This window comes from Canis aureus, chromosome 36, assembly GCF_053574225.1.
Source record: "Canis aureus isolate CA01 chromosome 36, VMU_Caureus_v.1.0, whole genome shotgun sequence".
Classification (NCBI taxonomy): Eukaryota; Metazoa; Chordata; class Mammalia; order Carnivora; family Canidae; genus Canis; species Canis aureus.
In genome coordinates this window covers 11,763,605-11,787,069 of record NC_135646.1, presented here as the reverse complement: position 1 = coordinate 11,787,069, position 23,465 = coordinate 11,763,605, and the positions used below count along the sequence as shown (strand labels likewise).

General features: G+C 35.6%; 1 protein-coding gene across 9 annotated transcripts in view; it reads right to left on the bottom strand.

The window, feature by feature from the left end:
* The window catches only part of ERBB4 (erb-b2 receptor tyrosine kinase 4), a 1,106,505-nt gene that overhangs the window by 146,030 nt on the left and 937,010 nt on the right, over positions 1-23,465 (bottom strand). For all 9 annotated transcript variants that reach the window (XM_077885345.1, XM_077885343.1, XM_077885348.1 and 6 more), the window contains one exon: positions 19,178-19,363. In XM_077885345.1, coding sequence (XP_077741471.1) covers positions 19,178-19,363 — 186 coding nt within the window. The remainder of the gene's footprint in view (positions 1-19,177; positions 19,364-23,465) is intronic.

The window sequence follows — 23,465 nt, the reverse complement described above, 5'->3', positions numbered from 1 at the left end:
TTGTTTAGATCATCATTTATCTTTCATGCAAATGTTGAAATAGCCTCCTAAGGGTTGTCCCTGCCTCCCTTTATCGGATGCTTGAGGTTTGGGCCTCTGGTTAGAAAGAAACTACCAAAGATCTTAAATGCTCATATTTCAATGGCAATGTCCCTTCTGCCGTCTGTTTGTATTTAGACTAATACCTTTAATTTGCTTTCATAATTTCAATTTATAAAGAATTTGAATTCAGCTTTTATGCCTGCCAGGGATATACATGTAATGTCACTTTGTTACAAGTATAAGAAGTCTAATGATTCCATACCTTTCCCTGCTATTCTCCATCCCCTGTTTGCTAAGATTATAGATCCAGCTTAATAGAATGCCACCAAGAACAGGAAGTAAGTCAGAGATTGTCCTGAAAATCTGCATTTTCAATTTTTTAGAAAGATTTTATTTATTTATTCATGAGAGACAGAGAGAGAGAGAGAGAGAGAGAGAGAGAGGCAGAGACACAGGCAGAGGGAGAAGCAGGCTCCGTGCAGGGAGCCTGATGTGGGACTTGATCCCGGGTCTCCAGAATCATGCCCTGGACTAAAGACTAAAGGCAGTGCTAAACCGCTGAGCCACTTGGGCTGCCCGCATTTTCAATATTATTCAGGGAATCGGGAACATTACTTGGTAGTGAGTAAAGGACAGGCAGGGCTAGGCAAGAAGAGATAGATGGGGGCCATGTGATCAGGCTCACAGAAATCCCAAAAATGCTGAGACGTACAGAAACCAGAGATAAGGGAATAGAACCAGACCACCTGGCCCCAGACGTCAGGGAGTATTTTTCCTTGGCTACAAATCATAGAAAATGACCAAACTACAAAGAACTAAGTCATTAAGGGTGTTATCAATAGTCCTTGCTCAAACTAAGATGGCACAAGAATCTCAAAGCCACAAGCTCCCTGGTCAAGTTTTCAAAAAAAGACCAGCCTAAAAAACCTTCAGTGGCAACCCTGTTGAGACCCCTCTCACTTCTGAGAACTTCCCCTCTATCCTCACTTAATAAACTTCTATCTCTTTACTCTCCTTTGTCCTCGAGATGCATTCTTTGACTCCAGGAGACAAGAACCTAGCTCTCCCACTTCAGTAGCTTTGACTAAGAATGGCCAAGGTAGTAAAACTTCTGTCTGGGTTTCTCACCCTGTTATACTTAAATATAGGTTTTTCCCTTTACATGCATAATAATGTGTTCTCAAGTGCTTTAGAATTATTAATGAACTGAAATCCCTCAGGAGCGACTCCTTTTAAGTCCTGAAATCACAATTCTTTGAAGACACAGAGTACACCTAATTTAACTTATCTCACCCAAAGTAGTTCTTAAATTCATTCAGTCCCAGCAGGGAGGAGTGCACCCAGGGAGTACTTTCCTGTTAAATATCTCTTATTTCAAGAGGTGGAAGAGCAAACTGGCAGTATAAGGAATCCGTATTTTTTTTTTTCCTGCCCGTGTTATATGTATTTTGGGGATAGAAAAATTTAGAACTTCCAATGTAGCAATTTCTGTTGACAAGAAATTCAATTAAGTTGTAATGGGGGCTGTTTTGTTGATAAAATTCCTGATTCTAGTAGTCCGCCCAATGGTTTAACAGTTTATAAATTGTTTATCAGCCTTTCTAAGACTCACCAGTAGGGAAAACAAAACAAAACAAAACAAAAACACAACACTATCTCGAATGGCAGCAACATCGGTAGCTTTGAGAATACTCTTTCTGTGGGTTGCATTTTCAATCTTTATTGTGATTTTCCCTTGCCTACAATCCAATTTCTTTCAGACCCATATGGTGCCAATTTCTTGAAAGCTTATTGTAGTAATATTAAAAATCTCAATCTAAATATCAAATTAGCCCCCAAATCATAAGGAAATAAATCCATGTGGGCTCACAAAATTTCCCCTTCAGGCCTTGAGATTCTAGTTATTTGTTCCTTTGTTTCTTATGAGGAACAAATTGTTTTTAATGTTGCATTTTATAAAGGATTTAAAATGTATGGGTGTCCCCTAAAGTATCTGATTTTTGTGGCATTTTTTTTTAAAACAATCATAACTTGAAAAAAATCTCAATATTTGAGCGATGATAATAAAAATTGCTTTGGGCTAAAATTCTGTATTCTGTATCACAGTCCATGGGAAAATTTTACAGCTAAGTAATAAACCTGGAAAATATAGGTTTATAATGGAAATGTTGACAGACTCTAGCAGGCACTGTTGTAATATCTTGAATCTGATTTAAAAGAAGTTTTCAATAACGTTTTTCCGAGCCAGTCTTTTGGGGAATACAAGTTTAAAAAAAAAAAAAAGAATAAGTTTTATACTACCTCAATGATTGATGAAAATGTGAGGAATCTATGGCCAGATACCCTGGGGCAGCTGTGAAAAAGACAGTGGGTGCTTGTAACAGGGCAATAAGCATGGGGAGATTATTGTAAGAAGCTCCACAGTTAAAGTCCCACTACACAGAGATATTTTGATATAATGATAGTCCATAAGTGTCATATGGATCATACTGGTATGTTCTCAGGTAGTAATGGAATAAACTACCAGCCCACCTCGTTATGTTTTAATAGAAAAATTTTATTGGAGGATAATAAGAGTAGATGTCAAGGATGGTATTCTAGAAGTAATCAAGTTATTATTTTGATATACTTGGTGTGCTCTCCCACATTCTACACAAAATTAAGGGACAAGGTACCCGATGTAGGTCAGTTTGTATATTTTAAATTTTATTGTTTATGATGAGAAATAAGAAATATATCCTTCAAGTATCAAATTAAGATGGAAAACTAGTTAGGCACGGGTACCATGAATCTGGGGTCACTGCTTTGCCGTGTCCCGAGTTATGCAATCCAGTGGCCCCATTTAAGAGCCTGTGTGTAGAAATGCTTAGGTCAAGCTGAGACTGCGCCAGAATAGCATCTCCTTGCTCATTAGCTACATTACCTTGAACAAGTCACCTCTCTAAGTCTCACTGTTTTCATGTAAAATGGGAAAAATATGGACAATAATAAGAGTGATAGTAATAATAGTTAACATCATTGGTTGTTATTCTATTACTGTTATTACTACTGTGAACTGTCATTGCCAATCTATATGAAACCAAAGTATGGCAAGGACAATGTGTTCCACAAAATTCTGATTGGCACCAGTCAAGGTGGGTTGCACACCAGGGGCTGGAGGCAATTCATCAAAACTTTCAACCCCAGTATGAAGGGTCTTGGGATGTAGACTCTTGCTTTAGGGAATGCCATACATTCCAGTCTGTAGTAGAAACTGGGTCATTTCAGCTTAATGCTCTGACTTGATGTGCCAAATCTCTAAAGAAACAGCCATCTGAAATTTTTAAAGCAAAACGTAAACAACTAGATTCAAAGTTTTTTAATAATATTTTTATATTTCACAAATTGAGTACCGGCACTCAGATTAAGAACAGTCCTGATATCACAAAAGCTACTCTGACCCATATTGGTTATATTTCCATGGAATTCCTTAACCTTATATATGAATTAGCTTAAGGATATGATTTTATTTAGCACTTAATGCAGCCTTGGTGAAAGGCTTATAAACTCTATTTCATTTTAGCATAATACCTGGCAATGTAATACATACCAGAAAGAGTATGAAAATAGAGGAGAATCATTCATTTTGTTTTTAAAAAATAAGATAATCCTAATTTTAAAGATCGATTCAGTCTGACATTTAATCTATGAGAGCCTTCACAAAAAAAAAAAAAAAAATCCTTGGCTTGAGCCTTATATACTCGTTTCTAATAGAAGAGTCCCATTAGTAAACTGAATTCATGCTAATGTGCTTGCTTGGGGCAATAATCATCAGAGTCCCTAGTTCTGGTCCCTGCCACTGGAAGTGCACCAGGAGTGGGTGATGTAGTATTGTAATTATACAATTAGCCTTGTCAAGGCATGGAGCACTGGGGATAGCAGGATCCTGAAGCTTAAAATGCGGCTAGCTGATAGATGACTGTCATTAAGCTCATCCTTTGTTCACTTTATGATGGGGTAGATACTGAGCTCAGGAAAAGGCTTCTTAATGAAGGATAAAATCTTTGACCCGTAGCCACTCTATTTTTATGTGCTCATAACCACTCAGCTCACCTTTCCTTTCCACAACTACACAATATTCTCTTCCACACTCACCTTAAAGTAACAAACATCTGCCAACAAGCTCTTTCTAATCCATCAAATTTAGATGATAGAAAGTGAAATTTTGTACAAATGGTGCTTAGCCTATTACCTCTAATCATGACAATAATAAATCTCTCCATCCTATATCCTTTTCCATGTATATACATTAAATTGAATTTTGTGGAATTCTGACTATGTAGAATTATTCTATATTTAATATATAAATTCCTCTCGCTATTATGTTTATATAGAAGTTTTATAAAAATAGCACCTACATATAGGTATGTGTGTCTCTTTGTGTTTGTATACACACATGCATATAATATCATACAGACTGTATATTTACTTCCTCACATAATATACTAAATATAATTATTTTAAATTTTTACTTTTCTCAGAAGGTAGAAGATTGGCATGAAGCCTTAACTACTTTCTCTCATTTAGTCTGTCTTCATTATTAACCTAATTTTCTTCTCTTCTGGATCCATGCCCTCTTGGTTTGATTGGCCTATCTTTCTTCTGCAGCCCGTGACCTGCTAAACCACTTTCCTATATAGTAATTAGAAGGTGCAGAAGTAGGACTGTAGATGTTCCCACTAATTGTAAGAGAATCTAACACTACATCTTGACTGTTGTTGCGTCCTTCCTAGGTCAATAACACAGAAGCCTGTTTTTCTTCTTTATAGCCACTGTTCTAAAATTTATATGTGCAAATTTATGGAGGATATCCTTTGAAGTAAAACTTTACCAAATTACTAATGCTAGAATTAGACTTAGTGTTCGGAGTACGGTATGTCCATTGTCATGGATGAAACATAGTAAGTTCAAAAAATGTTTGAAAAAGTAAGTCATTATTACAAATACAGCTCTCAGCAAGACTTGAGAGTACAATTAAAAGCAAAGAACTAGGAGGTTTGTGTAGTTATAAAAGGATGGTACGAGGTCATGAAATAGTTCTATATGTTGACTGTGGTGGTGCGGTTATATTAACCAACACCTGATAAAATTGCTTAGAATTACACACATGCAGAGGCTCAGAGCATTCATGTAAAACTGGGGAAATCTGAATAAGCTCCATGGATTGCACCAATGTCAAATTCCTGGTTGCCATATTCTATTATAATTATACAAGATGCTCTCTGTGGAGAAACTGGGTGAAGGAGACATGAAAACCCTCTTTGTTTTTTTTTTGTTTTGTGTGTGTGTGTGTGTGTGTGTGTGTATGTGTTTTTGTAATTTCTATGAATCTACAATTATTTCAAAATAAACAAGTTTTGTTTTTTTAAATGCTATCTGGAGAAGGAATTGAGCAGGTGTAGAAGAAGTAAATTTTTGTTTTGCCCTCAGTCTCAATACATTTTTTCTGTTTTCAGCCAAATTGTTTGATCTCCTCATCCATTGTTTTGTTTTTTCCATGTGCAGCAAAAGGCAAGTCCTATCTCTCTGAATTACTGTAAACATCTTGAAATCTGGGAAAAATGGCATTGCATGCATACATCTAAAAGATCATGAATATATATCACAACTTCCTGAGAGCAATGTTACAACACCCATCTAACTACAGTTTTAGAAAACAAAAGCCATAGGGGAGCCATAAAGTAGCTATACCAATCCTGCTACTTTAAATTTGCATTTGAGAAAATCACCGTGTTCCTAAAAGCTGCTACAATACCAAGCTTCACATAGTCATGAGGAGTAGATGTAATTGCAAACACTTTACACACATGAAATTCAATTTAATCCATTTGGGTTGGATAGCTTTCACTTTTCTGTCGAAAAAAAGTACATTCAAAGTACTAGCTAGTGCATACATTTACTGTAAAGAAATTAAGTTCTTTACTTTCTGGATATGTATGGTAGCTGAATGAAAACCTTTGCCATTTATAGAATGGAGTAACTTCCAAGCTGAATTAGAGTTGCTCAGCATGCCAAACAAAGCCACAGGCAAAGCAAACCAAAAAGGAAGCTTGCTATTTTATAGGTTAGACAAGAAACAGCCTACATGACTGCTTCTCTAAGTGAGAGACCTTCATATTTCATGCAAACCCCAGGAAACAATTAAGGCCTCATTGCAATTCTGGGACCTGTGCTCTAGAAACTGCATCAATAAACTTCATTTTCATCTGGTACATTCGAGATTCTCGTATCCCTTACTACCCTCTTATATCGTCCTCCTTTAAGGCAATGAGTATTTGGCACATAAATAAAAAGCATGAGGTTGTTTCAGGGAGGAGATAAACACGATTCAAATTCAGCCAGGTGCTTTATCACCAATTTGGGAGGTTGCAATGTTATTAGACATTCTGATATAAAGATGGAGAGGGAAAACTATCGGTGGAAAAGACAGATTAAAAAAATAAAAACAAGCAACACTTGGAAGGTAAACTGAAAACACAAAAGTATGTGGAAGTAAAAATCTAGCTGCCTCTCATTTAATATTCTATAGGGGGAAAAGTACATTACATCATTTAAAAGTTATCACAAGAGTCATATGATCTTTAGACTGACTCTCTAATGCTATAGTAGTCATTTCACCTAAATTGTCAACAAGGAGTCCACAAATCTTACAGAACCAGGGGTAGGGGTGCTGGCTGTCAGATGACCTAGGCTGAAGAGCCTGGTGACACTAGGGATACCAGGGTGATCATGGATTCAGATCCTGACTTTGTGATTAAGCACTGTGGCCCTAACCAGACTCTGTCACCTGTTCGGGCTTCAGTCTCCCCATCTTCAACACAAGCTCATCAGATGGTCTTCAAAATGGTCTCTGAAGACCCTGGGAACCTCAGAGTCCCATGAAGCCCTCTCAATGCCATCTGCTGCTATAGTAATGGCTTGGTTTTATTTGGTTAGATTTTCAAGTAAGATTTCACTTAAAACAACTGCATGTCTTAAACATTTTTTTAAAGTCACCGAACTAGATAATCTTCCGGGCTCCTTGCCTTGCCAAAATTTCAACAAGTTCTGATATTAATATTTTTTTAAAGATTCACCACCTCTACAAGTAACTTTTTTGGAATGGATCCTTTCCATGTAATTTTTCTATTGCTTTCCTTTCCTCTTGTATATGCAGCAAATTACTTTAGGATCCTAGTTTGGGTTTTACTCACGCTTCTTTAGAACAAATAAGAAAATCTGTATTTCTAGTCTGGACTTTTTCTATCTCAAAAGGGTTTTGGGGGGCACCTGGGTGACTCAGTCAGTTAAGCAGTCCAACTCTTGATTTTGGCTCAATCATGATCTTAGGGTCATGAGATCCAGCCCAGCATCAAGCTCTGTGCTGGGCATAGAGCTTGCTGGAGATTCCCTCTCCTTTCCCCTTTCTCCCCCCAATGAAAAAAGGGGATGGGGTTTATACTGCAGGATCTAAAATAGCAATTTCAAGGCACCAGCCTCCAGGAGATAAGTCTCTCAGATTTTATTGCTTGAGAAATCCACTTACATCTATCTAGTTGTAGAGGTGAGGTGGAATGTGGATAAGGTTGAACTCAACAGCTCAGAGAAAAATGGTTAGGTTTTGCACAACCAAGAAGAAAAGAAGGAATCCTGAATGGCATTTTCAGAAGGGAGTGTGGAGTGGGCTGTAGGAAGGTTATGCTTCTACTTTTACTCTGAACCACAGAGCTGCTAGGCCTCTCTTGAGATGGTGTGTGGATGGATGCCCAGAACCTGAGGGACTGAACACCATGAGTTGGAGATCTGTAGGTAGACAGTCGACTAGCTTGATGGAAGAAGAGAGTTATGTGAAGCAGAGCACAGCCTCTCCAGTCATCCTGTCCAGATCAGCTGACAGCCTGCTACTCAAGAGCCCAGAGTCACCCAGCAGACCCAAACCCATGAGAAAAATACCAATTAAGTTCTACACCAAATATTTCCTTTTCAAAAGAGAGAGAAGGAAAATGATTTGGAAGCTATAATGACTATACATACCTAACAGAGACACTGGAGAGCTCTGCTTCCACGGAACTGAACAAGGAGCACATTTACGTACCATTTATGAAGGTCAGAGAAGTGGGGACTGTCCCTGTCAGCCAAGCATCATATATATATATATATATTTTTTATTTATTTAAATTCAATTAATTAACATATAGTGCATTATTAGTTTCAAAGGTACAGGTCAGTGATGCATCAGTCGTATATAACACCCAGTGCTCATTACATCACATGCCCTCCTGAATGCCTATCACTCAGTTACCCCTCCAGTGACCCTCCATTTGTTTCCTATGATTAAGAGTCTCTTATGGTTTATCTCCCTCTCTGATTTCATATTGTTTTATTTTTCCTCCACTCCTGTATGATCCTGTTTTGTTTTTTCAATTCCACATGAGTGAGATCATATGATAATTGTCTTACTCTGATTGACTTATTTTCCCTAGCATAATACCTTCGAGTTCTATCCACATCATTGCAAAAGGCAAGATTTCTTTTTTTGATGGCTGAGTAGTATTCCATTATATGTATGTGTATATACATACATACATATATATATGTACACATATACACACACACACACACACACATACACACCACATTTTCTTTATCCATCCATCTGTCGATGGACATCTGGGCTCCTTCCACAGTTTGGATATTGTGGACATTGCTGCTATAAACATTGGGGTGCAGGAGCCCCTTCAGATCACTATATTTGTATCTTTGGAGTAAATACCTAGTACTTCAATTGCTGCATCATAAAGTAGCTCTATTTTCAAATTCTTGATGAATCTCTACACTGTTTTCCAGAGTGGCTATACCAGCTTGTATTCCCACCAACAGTGCAAGAGGGTTCCCCTTTCGCCACATTCTTGCCAACATCTGTTATTTCCTGACTTGTTAATTTTAGCCATTCTGACTCGTGTGAGGTGGTATCTCATTGTGGTTTGATTTGTCTTTCCCTGAAACATCATATATTTCTCATCAGATTCTTCCAATATCCCTAGAAGAATCCTTGAAGGGACTTCCCAATATATTATTAAAATGGAATGGTTGTCTAATTGTTATAGGTGAGCAGCAAGCTGGAATAATTTTAATTTAGAAAAAATATTAATGTAATGTTCCTCTAATCTGTTATCTCATATCAAATTCACTCTCGCTTAGCATGAGGAAATGATGGAAAAAATTCTTCAGGGCAGATTGGTATTTTGTCCTGGAAAAAAATTTCAAGCAAACCTTTTAATAATGCAAAGGTATAGCAATCTTCTGAAATGGCTGGACTTGAGAACACTGCTCTGTGTGATTAAAAACAAAAACAAAACAAAACCAAAAAAACAATGCTAATATTTATTGAGCAATACTATGGGTTAGGCAGTATATTAATATACTGACATATTTTATTGTTTTATTTAATTGTTGTAACAACTCTAGGAGCCTAATATTGTTATCCTGATATTTGCATAAGGAAGTTGAGAGTTTTAAAAATTTGTCAAAAATTTTATAGCTAATGACTACTAGTTGGGATTCAAAGCTAGATATTTTTAATTCTAAAATCTATCTTCCTTCACCATTATAATCATAGTAGAGTCTCAAAGGAAATTTGCTATATTCATGAGTACAATAGTAAATGAGTATAAACGAATAAGGAATATAATGAATGAGTAAAAATGAATAAAGAAATATATATATATTCCTATTCTGTGGAAACTTCTAATTTTTCAGACTAATGTCAATTGCTCCCATTTATTTATTAATTCAAATTTGATAAACATAATTTTGCTTCATTTTATACAAGCACAAATAGTCTCATTTAGCAAAATGGGTCTCAAAGTTCACACAATGATTCATAATTTATACTCAGATTTTATTTCTCTATGGTTTATATTCTGTTACACATGCTGTCTTTCTGTAAAAGTCATGTCTTAATTAATTTTGATGCTAACAAATATTTAATAATGTATTATAATTTTACTTAATATTTTAATAACATATTAAGCACTAAAGCTTTGGTAGCAAGTGTGCAAAGTCAATGTATGATCTCATTTAACTATCACAACAGCTGGATGAATAGCGGCTGTTGCTCATTTTATAAATGAGGAAACAGATTTAGAGACATTAAGGAATTTGCCAAAGTCATACAGATGATACATGGTAGAACTAAAAGAGGAACAGAGAACTGCTTCCTTCTAAATTCTGCCCTAAAATACTAATGGATGGCACCATCTCTCATCTGTCACCATATATGGCAATATTTTTTGCTTACTTGGTTTTTTTTAAGGATTTTATTTATTCATGAGAGACATATAGGGAGGCAGAGACAGAGGCAGAGGGAGAAGCAGGCTCCCTGTAGGGAGCATGATATGGGACTCGGGACTCGATCCCAGGACCTCGGGATCACAACCTGAGCCAAAGGCAGACACTCAACCACCAAGCTACCCAGGTGCCCCTGTTTACTTGGTTTGTACCTATCTTCTCCATCAGAATATAAAAACTTGATAGAAGGACTTAGGTTGTTGCTCTTTCTTGAAACCCCAGATCTTGGGATAGCACCTGCTACATTATAACTTGATATTTTTTAAGTGAATAAATAAATGAATCTTTCCTAGTTAAAAACCACAGATATTCTTCTTTGTGATTTTAAATTGCAAGTGTCTAAGGGCACCCAGGGGGCTCAGTTGGTTAAGGGACCATCTCTTGATTTCAGCTCAGGTCATGCATGATCTCAGGGTCCTGGGATTGAGCCCCTGCTTCACGCTCAGAGGGGAGTCTACTGAAGATTTTTTCTTTCCTTCTGTCCCTCCCCCCACTTACATGCACATGCATGTGCTCTCTCTCTTAAATACAAAAATAATTATTAAAAAAATTTAAGTATCTAATGAAAACATAGATCTAAATAATAGAGACCTTGCGAATATTCACTTATTAGGCTGCTTCTTTGGTGGTGGTGGTGGGGAACTGAACAATGTATCCTCATGAGATAATCAATGACTTGTCCATTATTCTTCATCCTTGGACTACTTTGCAGCATGACCCTGGGAAAGTCACTGAAGGTATTTATTCTGATTACAATTTTACCATAAGTCAGATTCATGCTATTGTATTTCTCTAAAGATTTGATGATAATTTATTAGAATATATAATGCATTTAAAGTTATATAATAGCAGTAAAATGATAAATAAGTTAAATAAGATAAAAGTACAAATATATAATAAGATAAATAAGCTGTCATTCTTGTTGCTTCCAATGTCGCTATGTGACTAGAAAAAATTGATCCCTCTATTTTTCATTTAAATTGGCAATTGTTGTTAAATGAGGTTTGGCTATGTCACTAACACTCATGGCTTGTAATTCCAATATGTCTCTTCTATTCCACCTTTGGAAAATATGCTAATTTTTCTGTCAGAACATACCCCCAGGGCAGCCCAGGTGGCTCAGCGGTTTAGCGCCACCTTCAGTCCAGGGTGTGATCCTGGTGACCCGGGATCAAGTTCCATGTCAGGCTCCCTGCATGGAGCCTGCTTCTCCCTCTGCCTGGGTCTCTGCATCTCTCTCTATGTCTCCCATAAATAAATAAATAAAATCTTAAAAAAAAAGAACATACCCCCAAATCCATTCATTCAATTGACATTCACAAACTTCTAAACAGTATTAAAAGTCATTATATTGAATATAGTAAGTGCCAATTTTATATTTTCTAGATTGTTAGTAGTGTTATGTCTCTTCTCTAGACTATTCACTATTTCAAAATTTTATATATTAGTATATGTAATATATATAATATACACATTTAGTGTACATATGTACATTGACTGAGGTCGTATGTACATATAGACTTTAGTCTTGACCACAAACAAATCTGAAATTTCAGTGCCCAGTCCAGGCATTTAACTGACATCAGACATTCAGATTTGAATCTAATTTTATTCATAAAGAGGAAATAGCTGGATAAAATTAGTTACCTGTCACTCTGTATACCTACTGTGAGTAGAAAAATGGAAAGGGGGAAAGAAAGAATATGAAGATTCTGCTTATGCAACATATTTAAACCTTAATACTTTATATCTGTGTGTAGAAGAGGAATTCACTTCGTAACACAGAAATCTGCTCTTCGCAGTCCTTGTGAACTGTTTGAACTGAGAGAGGTTCTTCTTTACACTTTGCCCTTCACACGAACTCCTACTCTGCCACCAAAGATTAATTTAACTAAGGTCCACAAATGCTTTCCAATGCTACAAAAAGTCAGTTTTCACAATATGTTTCTCATTAGCACCAAATAGGAATATGATATGACAAGAAAAGTAATTTGGGGATGAGGTTGAGTGTTAAATTAAAAAAAATACTGTAATTGAGAAAATCTATTAAATTGACCTAAAATTATACTGATCTTTTAATAATACAGTGTTTTCAGAAAACACAAATGCTGGAATCAATCTATTTGTAAAAGCTACAACTGAAATAATCTTATTTAGAAGCAGAATATAAATTATTTTGCTTACACATATTAGGTCAAAGTTTACTCTTTAAAATATTGAGTGACTTTTATCTCTACCTCTTTTCAGAAGAATTTTAAGGATAGTTTGATTTCTGACTTAACCAGACAATAAATTATGTTAGTCTACAGTGGACAACTGACATGTGCTTTTAGAATCATCTCTTTAACTAGTTTCAATGTTAACCACTGAAAAAAGAAAGCCCTGGGAACCCTATATCTGAAATAAACTGAAAATTGGAGTTCCAGAAGAAAATTTGACATTAAGGTAAAATAGACCAACAAAGCTCTGAAAAAGGCTTCAAGATTTTGAAAAATAATAGTGGCCTATACTCAGTATTCAGGCTTTAAAAATACAGTAACAACATCAACAAAAATGTTTCAAATATTCTTTTCTTTCTTTCTTTTTAAAGATTTTTATCTATTTATTTGTGAGAGAGAGGTGGCAAGAAAAAGCAGTGGGAAGAGGCAAAGGGAGAGAGAGAGAGATGTAAATTCTCTGCTGAGCAGGAAGCCTGATGCGGGGCTCTGTCTCAGGACCCCAAGATTATGACCTGAACCAAAGGCAGACACTTAACTGATTGAGCCATCCAGGTGCCCCTCAAATAAGCTTTTCTTTGGAAAGCATTCAGGAGCTAAAATGTGTACAGTAATAGGAAGTCAGACCAATATTAGCCTTATTTCTAACTTGAGATTGAAAAGTTAGAATTTTCTCTCTGTTCCTCTTTAGTACAGCAGTATCTTATTCAAATCATTACCCCCGACTTCAGCTCTTTGCTACCAGAGTGGTGGTTTCACGTTTTCAATATTACCAATAATCCAATTTTCCAACATGAAAATTATAGGCCATGATAATAGCAAACATAGGACAACATCTTAGGAACCAATGCAGAAAAACATATGAGGATGGGGGACTTGTGTCCTTTTTCCCAAAGATCAGAAATACTGAATATTAAACGTGAGATTATCTCCTCCTATCCCTAGCATGGTGTAAGAACAAATGCTATGTCTTTTACAGTTGAGATTTAAAAATTGATTATTTTTAAAATGACATTATTATTAATATGTCTAACTATGAGTGTAATTGCCTTTTCCTATTGCTTCATCTCAGATCTATCCAAAGGAATACACAGTGTACATCTTACTCCATGCTAAGCAGTGTTTTTAGCATATTATAAATACTACCTTATTCTCAAAATTACTCCATGAAGCAAGTACTATTATTATCCCCATTTCAAAGGGCTCAAGATATTAACCAAGTTGTCTAAGGCCACACAGCTGGCAAGTGGTGGATCTGGGATTAGAACCCATTTAGACTGGTTGTAGAGTCTTTATGCTTAACACAAACTAGTGCCAAACTACACATTTTAAATTCCTAATTTGGGATCCCTGGGTGGCGCAGCAGTTTAGCGCCTGCCTTTGGCCCAGGGCGCGATCCTGGAGACCCGGGATTGAATCCCACGTCGGGCTCCCGGTGCATGGAGCCTGCTTCTCCCTCTGCCTGTGTCTCTGCCTCTCTCTCTCTCTCCCTGTGTGACTATCATAAATTTAAAAAAAAAAACCTTTAAATTCCTAATTTATAGCATCACTTGTGATCAGTATCTTCTATACTGTGTAATGGTTCACAGAACAGTTTTGAGCTTGCTTTACCAAGTAAAACATTGGTTCAAAAAACACTTCATAATTAAATGAATATCTAATACTTTCTCCTGAAAATGTGACATAGATGATGATGATAATGAGGTAATAAATTCTCATGAAGACAATGGAGATTATCATTCATGATAGAATCTTTTCTTTTATGGGACTAATGATGAGACACAACTATATATGTCATGCTCCTCACCACTCTTCATATTCAAAGTGCTGTTGAAGAAAGCAAGGGGCTCAGTTGCAGTGATGTGTTAAAGAGGACATGTGTTTAGAGAGGACAGTGTTGAATGGTTTAAAGTTTTGCTCGGGTATCAGCCCTGGTTAGAATCCAGACATCTCAACCTACTTATTTGTCCCTTAGAACTTAATTTCCCCTATTTTCCTCATCTATAAATTGGGGGAATAATGGATTATATCTGCTAGAGTTTCAGTAAAGATTAAATAATACAATGTACATAAAGCACCATGCAGATGCCAGGTGTGTAAGAAATGTTTTATCTACATGGACTCAGTCATTAGCAGTGCTATTCACCATGAAGTTTCTTCACTCTAAACTCACATCTACTTTTTAGAATTTGCTAAGTTGTCTTAAAAACTGTTTTCCCAACTCATTAGCAACAACTATGAAAGAAGGAATTCTCATCATTATCTTCTATCTTGGATTCATAAAGCACCAGGGAAGAAAATTGCATTATATGAACATTTAATATATTCTGCTCTGCTTACCAAATTAAATTAAGCTCCAAATAGAGTATATGCAGAGTAAATATGGCTGCCTATAAGAGGCAAACAATTTTGCTGTTTAAATTTGTGTTCTCTATGACATAAAATATTGTAGAATTATATACCAATGGAAGAATGGAAAGAAAACTGGGTTTATAGGTTAAATTAAAAAAAATTCTCCTATATAAAGCATAGCTTAGTGGTTCTACTATTTATTTACTAGCTTTGTTAATTTAGTTAAGTAATTAACTTTTTCTGTGATTTTTATCTGTGAAATGAAAATAATGATACTTACCTCATAATTTGTGATGAGACAAGTTAATTAATGAATAAGATATACAAAGTAGTAGTTTGCACAGAATATAAGTTGCTTCATGTGAGCTGTAATTATTATTTTCCTACCTATCATTGTATTTTCTACAGGCATGTTATAATATAAGTATACATCAGTTATTTTACAACATCACCCCCAATCCTTCCAGCTTTATCAAGGAAAGAAAGGATGCAACCAAAAGCAAAGCAGGTCTTGGGGCAATTATGATGCCTACTTTCATGAGCCTTTCTTGGCGAAGATTGAAAACAAAGAAGCCTCTAAGTTGCTGGAATAGTGATTTGTAAAGTACTTGTGTTTACCAAGACCATCTTACTCATATTTTACAGACATCTTTAAAATAATTTTCTGTTTTGGGCTATCAACCTATAGCTAATAAGGGAAAATGTTTTTAAAGATTCCATGTTCTAGTTGCTGAGCCAGGGAACTTGCATTGGGCTGTCTTATTTAATCTTTGCAAACTACTATGAAGAAGTATACTAGTTTTTGATTGCTCTATCTAATTACCATAAATTTAATGGCTTAAAACAATACATCCTTTAGCTGCAGATGTCAGAAGTCCCGAATTGGTTTATAAACTGGAATGAAATCAAGGCGTAACAGGCCTGGACACTCTTGGGAGAATCTGTTTTATTTCTAGAGGTAGACTCTCTTTTCTGGCTTATGAGCCCTTTCTCCATCTTCAAAACACATCACTTCAGCTCTGCTCCCATCCTTACGTCTTCACTAACTCTGATCTACCTCCCACTATACGTATTCTTAGATTACATTGGGCCCACCTGAATGATACAGGATGATCTCATCTCAAGATCCTTAATTTAGTGATATTCACACATTCCCTTTTAACATGTACAGTAACTTATTCACAGATGCTGGGGATGGGACATAACCTCTTTGAAGGCAGGGAGTTTCAGCCTACCAGAGGTAGATACCATTACACTCAATTTGCAAATAAGGAAAAACAAGTAGTGATTATGAACTCTTAATACACTGAGAAACAAAATTCAAAAAGTTTGACTAACTTACTCAAACTCACAAAACCTAAAAGTAGTCACCAACATACTAATGTAGGTCCTTCTGATCCTAAAGCTATTTCTAATACACAATTCTGCCCCCAATGTAGGAAAAAAGATGAAGAATAGGTTCCCTCTTTAGGTGTAGATTTTTAAATTTTCTTTATGAGTTAAAATATTTAATAAATGTTTATTAAGTGGCCACTATACCGATTTTTGGTACCAGGAAGAAATATGAATCAGAATAAGTCAGTGGCTAGGTAATCACAAAATTTCCCATATGTTTAAATAACCTATAACTCCTCAATCTATAATGAGAGTCCCAACCAAATTCAACTACCCTATAATTGAAAGCTCCAGTGTCACCTCATATAAACCTTAGCAATTTGTCATGTCCGGAACTGAACTCTCAATTTTTTTTCTACAACTATATTCAATCCTCAGCCTTCTCCAGCTCAGGAAACAGCACCACCATATCCTCCACAACTGATTAAGTATTCAAATGTGTATATTCAAAAATATATCTCAATCCTACTTAATTCTCCTTATTTTCATTACCCCTAGACTTCTGACTGGTATTTTCATTTCCATTCTTGGATTGCTTTGATCTCATCTCCATACATAAACTGGCATGATATCAGTAGAACATAAAGTACTTCAATATCTACTGTATTTATAATAAAATCCAAACTTTTCATGATACACAGGGTTACCAGGTACCTTATTCTGTTTAGGACATTTGTGTGCCTGCTGTCTTGGTGTAATTAGTGATAGAGCCTTCTTTCACCCCTGAAATTGTCCCAGTTGGATGATAAATCACATGATCACCATATTCATAGGGTTCTTGTGCAATCTTTCCTCTGCCAAAATTTTCCTCCCATAGTTAAACTTTTCTCTCCCAAGACTCAATAGTGTCTATTTTATAGTCTCTCCGGTAATTATTTTTCTTCAAAATCTGAATCAAAGTATTAAGTATAATCATATACTTGTTTTAATCTGTTGACTGTTCATGCCATTAGGGTATACAAAGACAACTAGGCCCATGTCCATGTTGTTTGCCCCCAAACACTTCAGGCAACATAGTACCTGACACTTGAAAGGTGTCTACCGGTATTTATTAAAACGTTAATGACTAAATAAACTTGTCATAGAGTCAGATAGCTATATAAACACATAATATAACATTTAAATAATAAAACTGTGTTCAAGATACCAATGACCAAAATCAATACAGAAGCAGAAGTAGTTGTTTCTGTTTGGAGAAAAAGGTTGAGTAGGGAAGGCTCTGTAAGGAGAGGAAACCTAGTCAGCATTGATGGATGAAAAAGATCATATTATGTGATCAAGAAGTTATTAGGAAAGATTTCTAAGCAGAAAGGATGGCATTCACAAAGGCAAAATGGCTTAAAACAGTGTGAATATTCTGGGAACTCAAAGTAGTTTCTATTATTAGAGTGTACAGTCTTGCATAAATGATATATTAATGTCATGAATCCCTAAGGACAAAACCTAAATTATGAAGAACACCGCAGGAAACAGAGAGAACAGCAAAGAAATTTGAAACTTAGTTTTGTTTTCATTTTTAGTGCTGGGATGATTTGAAAATTTCTATTGCATGTTTAGCTCATCTTATAAATCATAGATGCTTAGATATGTAAATCAGTCTTTAAAGAGTTGTATTTCAAACTTCATTACCATAAAAAATCCTCTCAGTAGTGAGTTTGTCATGTAATTGTCACAAAATTATAATACATGGTCCATAAGGAAACTACAATGAGATTCATGATATATAAAACTAAACGGGGCTTTTCCCTCAGATAATTTTTGGTTTACATATTAAGAATTACCTCAAATTTCTACTTTGGGAAATGAAATTTTACTCATTCTCAGACTAAAAAGAAACAGACTAGAATTACTAAATTAACACGTTCGCATTTATATTATACAAATGCAAAGATGAATACATCTGTAAAATTAATCAAATAGTAGGTCAAATTTTGATGTAAATAAAAGTTGAAGTAGAGAATTAAAACACATCTCAGATCTACTTACCTAGGAGAAAATTTTCAAGAAATATTCTTGGTACAGATAATCATAAATAGGTTATTTGAATATAAAAAATGTACACCAGAAGTTTCTCATTGGTGTACAATAGAACATAAATGCTTTGTTTGGCTTCCTGAGCAATTCAAAAGTTTGAGCCAAGATTTAAATTTGGAAAAGTCCACATAAAAAAAAAATTCAGAATTCTGGCCCCTGGTGGGGAAAAAAATGGCCATGGTCCTATAGAGGGCAGTAGGAGTTCTCTAGCTCACCCACAGAGCCACTTCCCCACCATCCAAAGTGCTGAGATCTATGCCACTTCCCTTATATATGTTACATGCCTGATCTTATGCCACACCAAAAAACTATTGAGAATGATCAAAATATCTAGGAAAATATTTACAATTTGATCATTTGTAATACTTAGAATTGAATGCAAATACTATCTTAATGAAATCATCAAAAAATGGAACAATTCAGACAATCTTTTCTTTCTTGGATTTTGTTATTTAAACTATATCAAATAAACAAAAATCCAAACAAATTTGGTATAATACTTTTTTTCTACTGACCAGTAAGCTATCTGTTTTGGTATCTGGTCAATATAACACAAAAAGCAATAAAACAATAAAAAAATATAGATATATGATGCATTTGATCTTTGGTTTCAGTGCATATACTTTCCTATATCTTCCAATATAACAAAAATAATTTATTTTATTTAAATATATTAAAACACTAGACAGACTTTCCAATACTCATACCATTCTAAATTAGGAGAAAGAAAGCTAGGAGAGTTATTTCCATGGGAAATGATAGGCACTTACCTTAGCTATCTGGACACACCAGTTAAGCAGCAGCTGGGATCCAATGTTATCCTTGTGTTCATGGACATAATCCAACAGGCAACCATGGGGCATAAGCTGTGTAACCAGCTGAATGGTTGGGCTCAGACACACACCCAATAACCGGACTAAGTGTGGATGGTCCATACTTGCCATGATCAAAGCTTCCTATAAAAAACAAATAAATAACACCATAATTTTAACTCAAATTTCTTTACAGAACTATATTAGTGGTGCTGATCATAATTTTGAAAATGTGCTCTCATTCAATGGAATCAACTAAAAATGAGAAGATACAAATGCAGCTATAATATTCTTAAAGTGATTTAATTCGAGTAAAATTAAGTAACAAAGACCATACATTTATTAAGATGGAAAATTTTATAGAATTAAATGCATATAAAACTAATATTACTGTATTCTCTTTTGTAAGATGGACAATATTTGATTTTATTTATTGCTAAGTTGATACTGAATCCTAACTTATACTGTAGATTTTTAACTTTTGATCTTTAGTTCTAGAATACAATAATCTATACAAGGGCGGTTATTTGCACGTAGTATTAGGTGATTCAAAGTTAAGTCATCCATTATTAATGTGGATTCAGATAGCATATACAGGTGTAATTTATAAATTATATATATATCAAAACTTAAACAATTACAAGCAATATACCATCATGGACTTATGTAGAAAAATAAACCTTTTAGTAAGACATTTTGTTCCATAACTTTGTCTTTACTCAAATTTATTCCATTTCCAAAATTATAAGTGATGTATTATTCATAGAATCATAAAATTTGAGAGCTGAGTGAGACTATAAAAAATTTTCTACTCCAACTTTATCATTTCATAAAATGAGAAAACAGCTCTAATTTCTTTATCATAATCATGTCACTTTTGTTTAATGAAGATAAAATTGGACATACGATAGTTATTTAGTGCATCTTAAAGTTAGCTTCCAATTAAAAGTTAAGTCTCTTTACTACAATTTGAAACAGATGGGACCTTACATACAGACACACACACACACACACACACACACACACACACACACACCAGGATCGGCACACATACGGCAATTTATTATCAATCAGTTTACCTACACTGAATCCATGCGAATATTTTTTGTAGCATTCTTGAATATTTTCTGTGACTGAAATTTTTCAAAACAAAAAATTGAGGACTGAAAGCTACACTGACCATTTTTTTAAGATGGCATGGCAGATCGAACACACAAATTTATTTCCATTTCTTCTCAATTCTACTATACTAATAATGAAGGGATTAATAAAGAGGGTGACATCAACAGTCACAAGGAGGAGGCAATAAAGAGAATACTAAAAGTAGGAAGTGGCTTACTAGTAACTAATTTAGCATATGCAAGATATCTGAAGCCTAATGTAGCAGGTAGGGAAACTGAGAAGAAATCCAATTTACAGCACATGTGTATACCACTAAAGGCTCAAGTAGTGTTAGCACCATAAATCTCTGAAAATGGAGCAAGATTATTTCAAATAATCCTGTATTTAGGAGGCACTTAACACTACAGATCTCCTCCCCTCCAGTAAAAAGATTGTAGACTATGGATATTAAGCAAAATGGAAATATAAGTACTCTGGTGAAAGAAGCAGGATTATGTAGATTTATATATGGAGAAAATTGGGGCCACCTTCCAGTTCCTTCTCCCAAATAGAGCTACGACTTCAAAATTCTGAAGCTTAAATTGTTTAAACTTCAAATTCCAAATCCAGCAAAATTTCAATTAAGTGAGTGAATATACAACATGTTCAGGCATGTCTGTTTTTTTTTTTTTTTTTTTTTTCAGGCATGTCTGTTTTTAAAAAAACTTATCTCAGGGGGGCTCCTGGGTGGCTCATTCAGTTGAGCATTGGACTATTGGTTTCAGCTCAGGTCATGACCTCAGAGTCATGAGATCAAGCCTGGCATTAGGCTCTGTTCTCAGTGGGGAGTCTGTTTAAGATTTTCTCCCTCTGCCCTACACCCCCACTTATGCTCTCCCCCCACCCCTCTCTAAGATAAACAAATCTTAAGAAAAAAAAAACTTATCTCACATCTCACATGCTTCCTTCTCTGTTAGATGCACTCATTAAATAAGAAGGGGGCAGTTAAAAGAGTACATTTAATTAAGGAAACAAAAAAAAATGACAATGAAGGGATATTCCAGAATAAAAGCTATCCAAGAGACCAAGATAGCAGTCATTCTAGACTGGAGTGGGACATATTGATCTGGAAAAGATGATCCAAGAAGTTGGAGATGATAGAACACCTAATGAGTTTAAAATACTCTAAGAGTATGTATATTTAGCAGAAGCTGAAGGTCAGATTAGTGATTGATTCACAGAAAATTAAGCAAAAGTAAAATGGAGAAATTGATTTGATGTAAAGTACAAGACATAGAAGAAAAGAAAATCATGTGTTCACTATGGAGCGTGGCAGGGAATAGTTAGTTATACAAGCATAAGGCCATAAATACAAAATGTTGATATAAGCAAACACCATAGGACTATCCTGAAAAGTGAAGGGAAGTATACTATACTTCTGCAAGGCGGTGATGGGAAGAAAGTTGTTCATAGTGACAAGTTAGTATATGATGCCTAAAGTGGAAGAATCAAGAGTTGGCAGGGTAAGCGTAATGTTTATACATAGAGTTAAGTGGAAAAATAAATCGCTGAGAAATTGAAAGTGATTACTTTGGGCAATGGAAACCAGGCAGTAAAGGGAGGGGAGAGGCACCCTAGATTTCTGTCTCTTACTACTCGCCTTGTAGAAGTATTTGACTTTTATTATTATTATTATCTTAGAGCTATTTGAGAGGACATTAACTTTTAATCTCCACTACTATTTTAGTGGTGTTGCTTTCAGCTGAGTCTAAAGGTTATTCACAATTATGGGATATTTCTGATGGAGTATATGGATTTACTTGATCCAGCTGGGGTTTTAGGTGAGGTAACAACAATTTACTTTTTTGAGTAAGGAAGAGTGGGGCAGAATGGGCAAATGTCTTTGAGAAAGAAGAGATACAAGTCCAAACAGAAACAATCAGCTGGTAAAAGGGTGTCAGCCTGACTCAAAAGACTTTGTTTTTGAGTGTGGGCAGAAGCTGAAATTGTTATTTTCCAGATGGCTTCCCAGGAGGGAGTGCTGCAATTCATCCTTCCTCAGCAGCCCCAGGGAACCAGAGCCATAGGGTAGGGGAGAACCAGTTTCTATGCTTCCTTGCTGAGCCCACCACCATAGCAACGCATGGGGACTGGCAGCCCAGGGAACGCTGAGGTGCATCACCTCTGGCAAGGACACCAGCATCCTCAGGTGGTAACCAGTCAATGGTGATACCAGTCAGTGGTACCAGATGTAGAACCTCTCTGGCTCAGAGAGAAGATCAGCTCCACATGGGGGCCAGGCTGGTAAAGGAAGGACACTGCAGATGTCACAGGAAGACTGCAACTGGGACATTGGCTCATAGGTACATATGAGGCACCCAGCGAGTGCCCAAACTATGTGGGGAGTCTTCTTTAGGGGTCGGAGTTTCTGCATAATCAGCAAAGCCAGAAATCTGAGTTATTGCTATGAATATGGCCCCATCTGGATCCAAAAGGTAGAAACATTTTGGTTTTATTTACTCTATATTTTAGTACACATTTGAAATAAAGCCTATCGATGTAGTTATAAGGAGAGCACAGATAAGAATGTTAGCCAAGTAATACTGTATTGTTATAATTAATTGATTATTAACATTAATAATGAAAGTATAAACCAGAGGGTTCCTTCACTGAATTATGATAATCACACATATATACACATATACACCAGCAAATAAGCAAAACATAAATTAAATATCTAATTTAATGAAGTACCAAATTAGATAGTATCTAATTAAATTAAATTTACACTGATTACATTTTCTCTATTTCTTTTCTGGTGGCTTTAGGTCTTTTACGAGCCTAAGTGTCACCTAGGTTTGTCATTACAGGTAGCTATCCCTGGCCTCATTCCCAAAGAATCAGGGCTAGAAGTAGATCAGGAATCTGCATTTGCAGCAAGCTCCCCAGATGAAGCTCCTGTAGGAAATATGAAAATTGAGGACCTCTGGAACATTGCATAAGATGTACCTATAATCCATTGCAAAAATAGTAACTTGTAATTATGGTCTGATCCCCATTATAATACTAGAAGCAGTGAAAGGATGTAGTAATTTTCAGCTGTAAAAGGAGAAAACCAAGGCTGGCTGGGCTTACTGCCCAGATA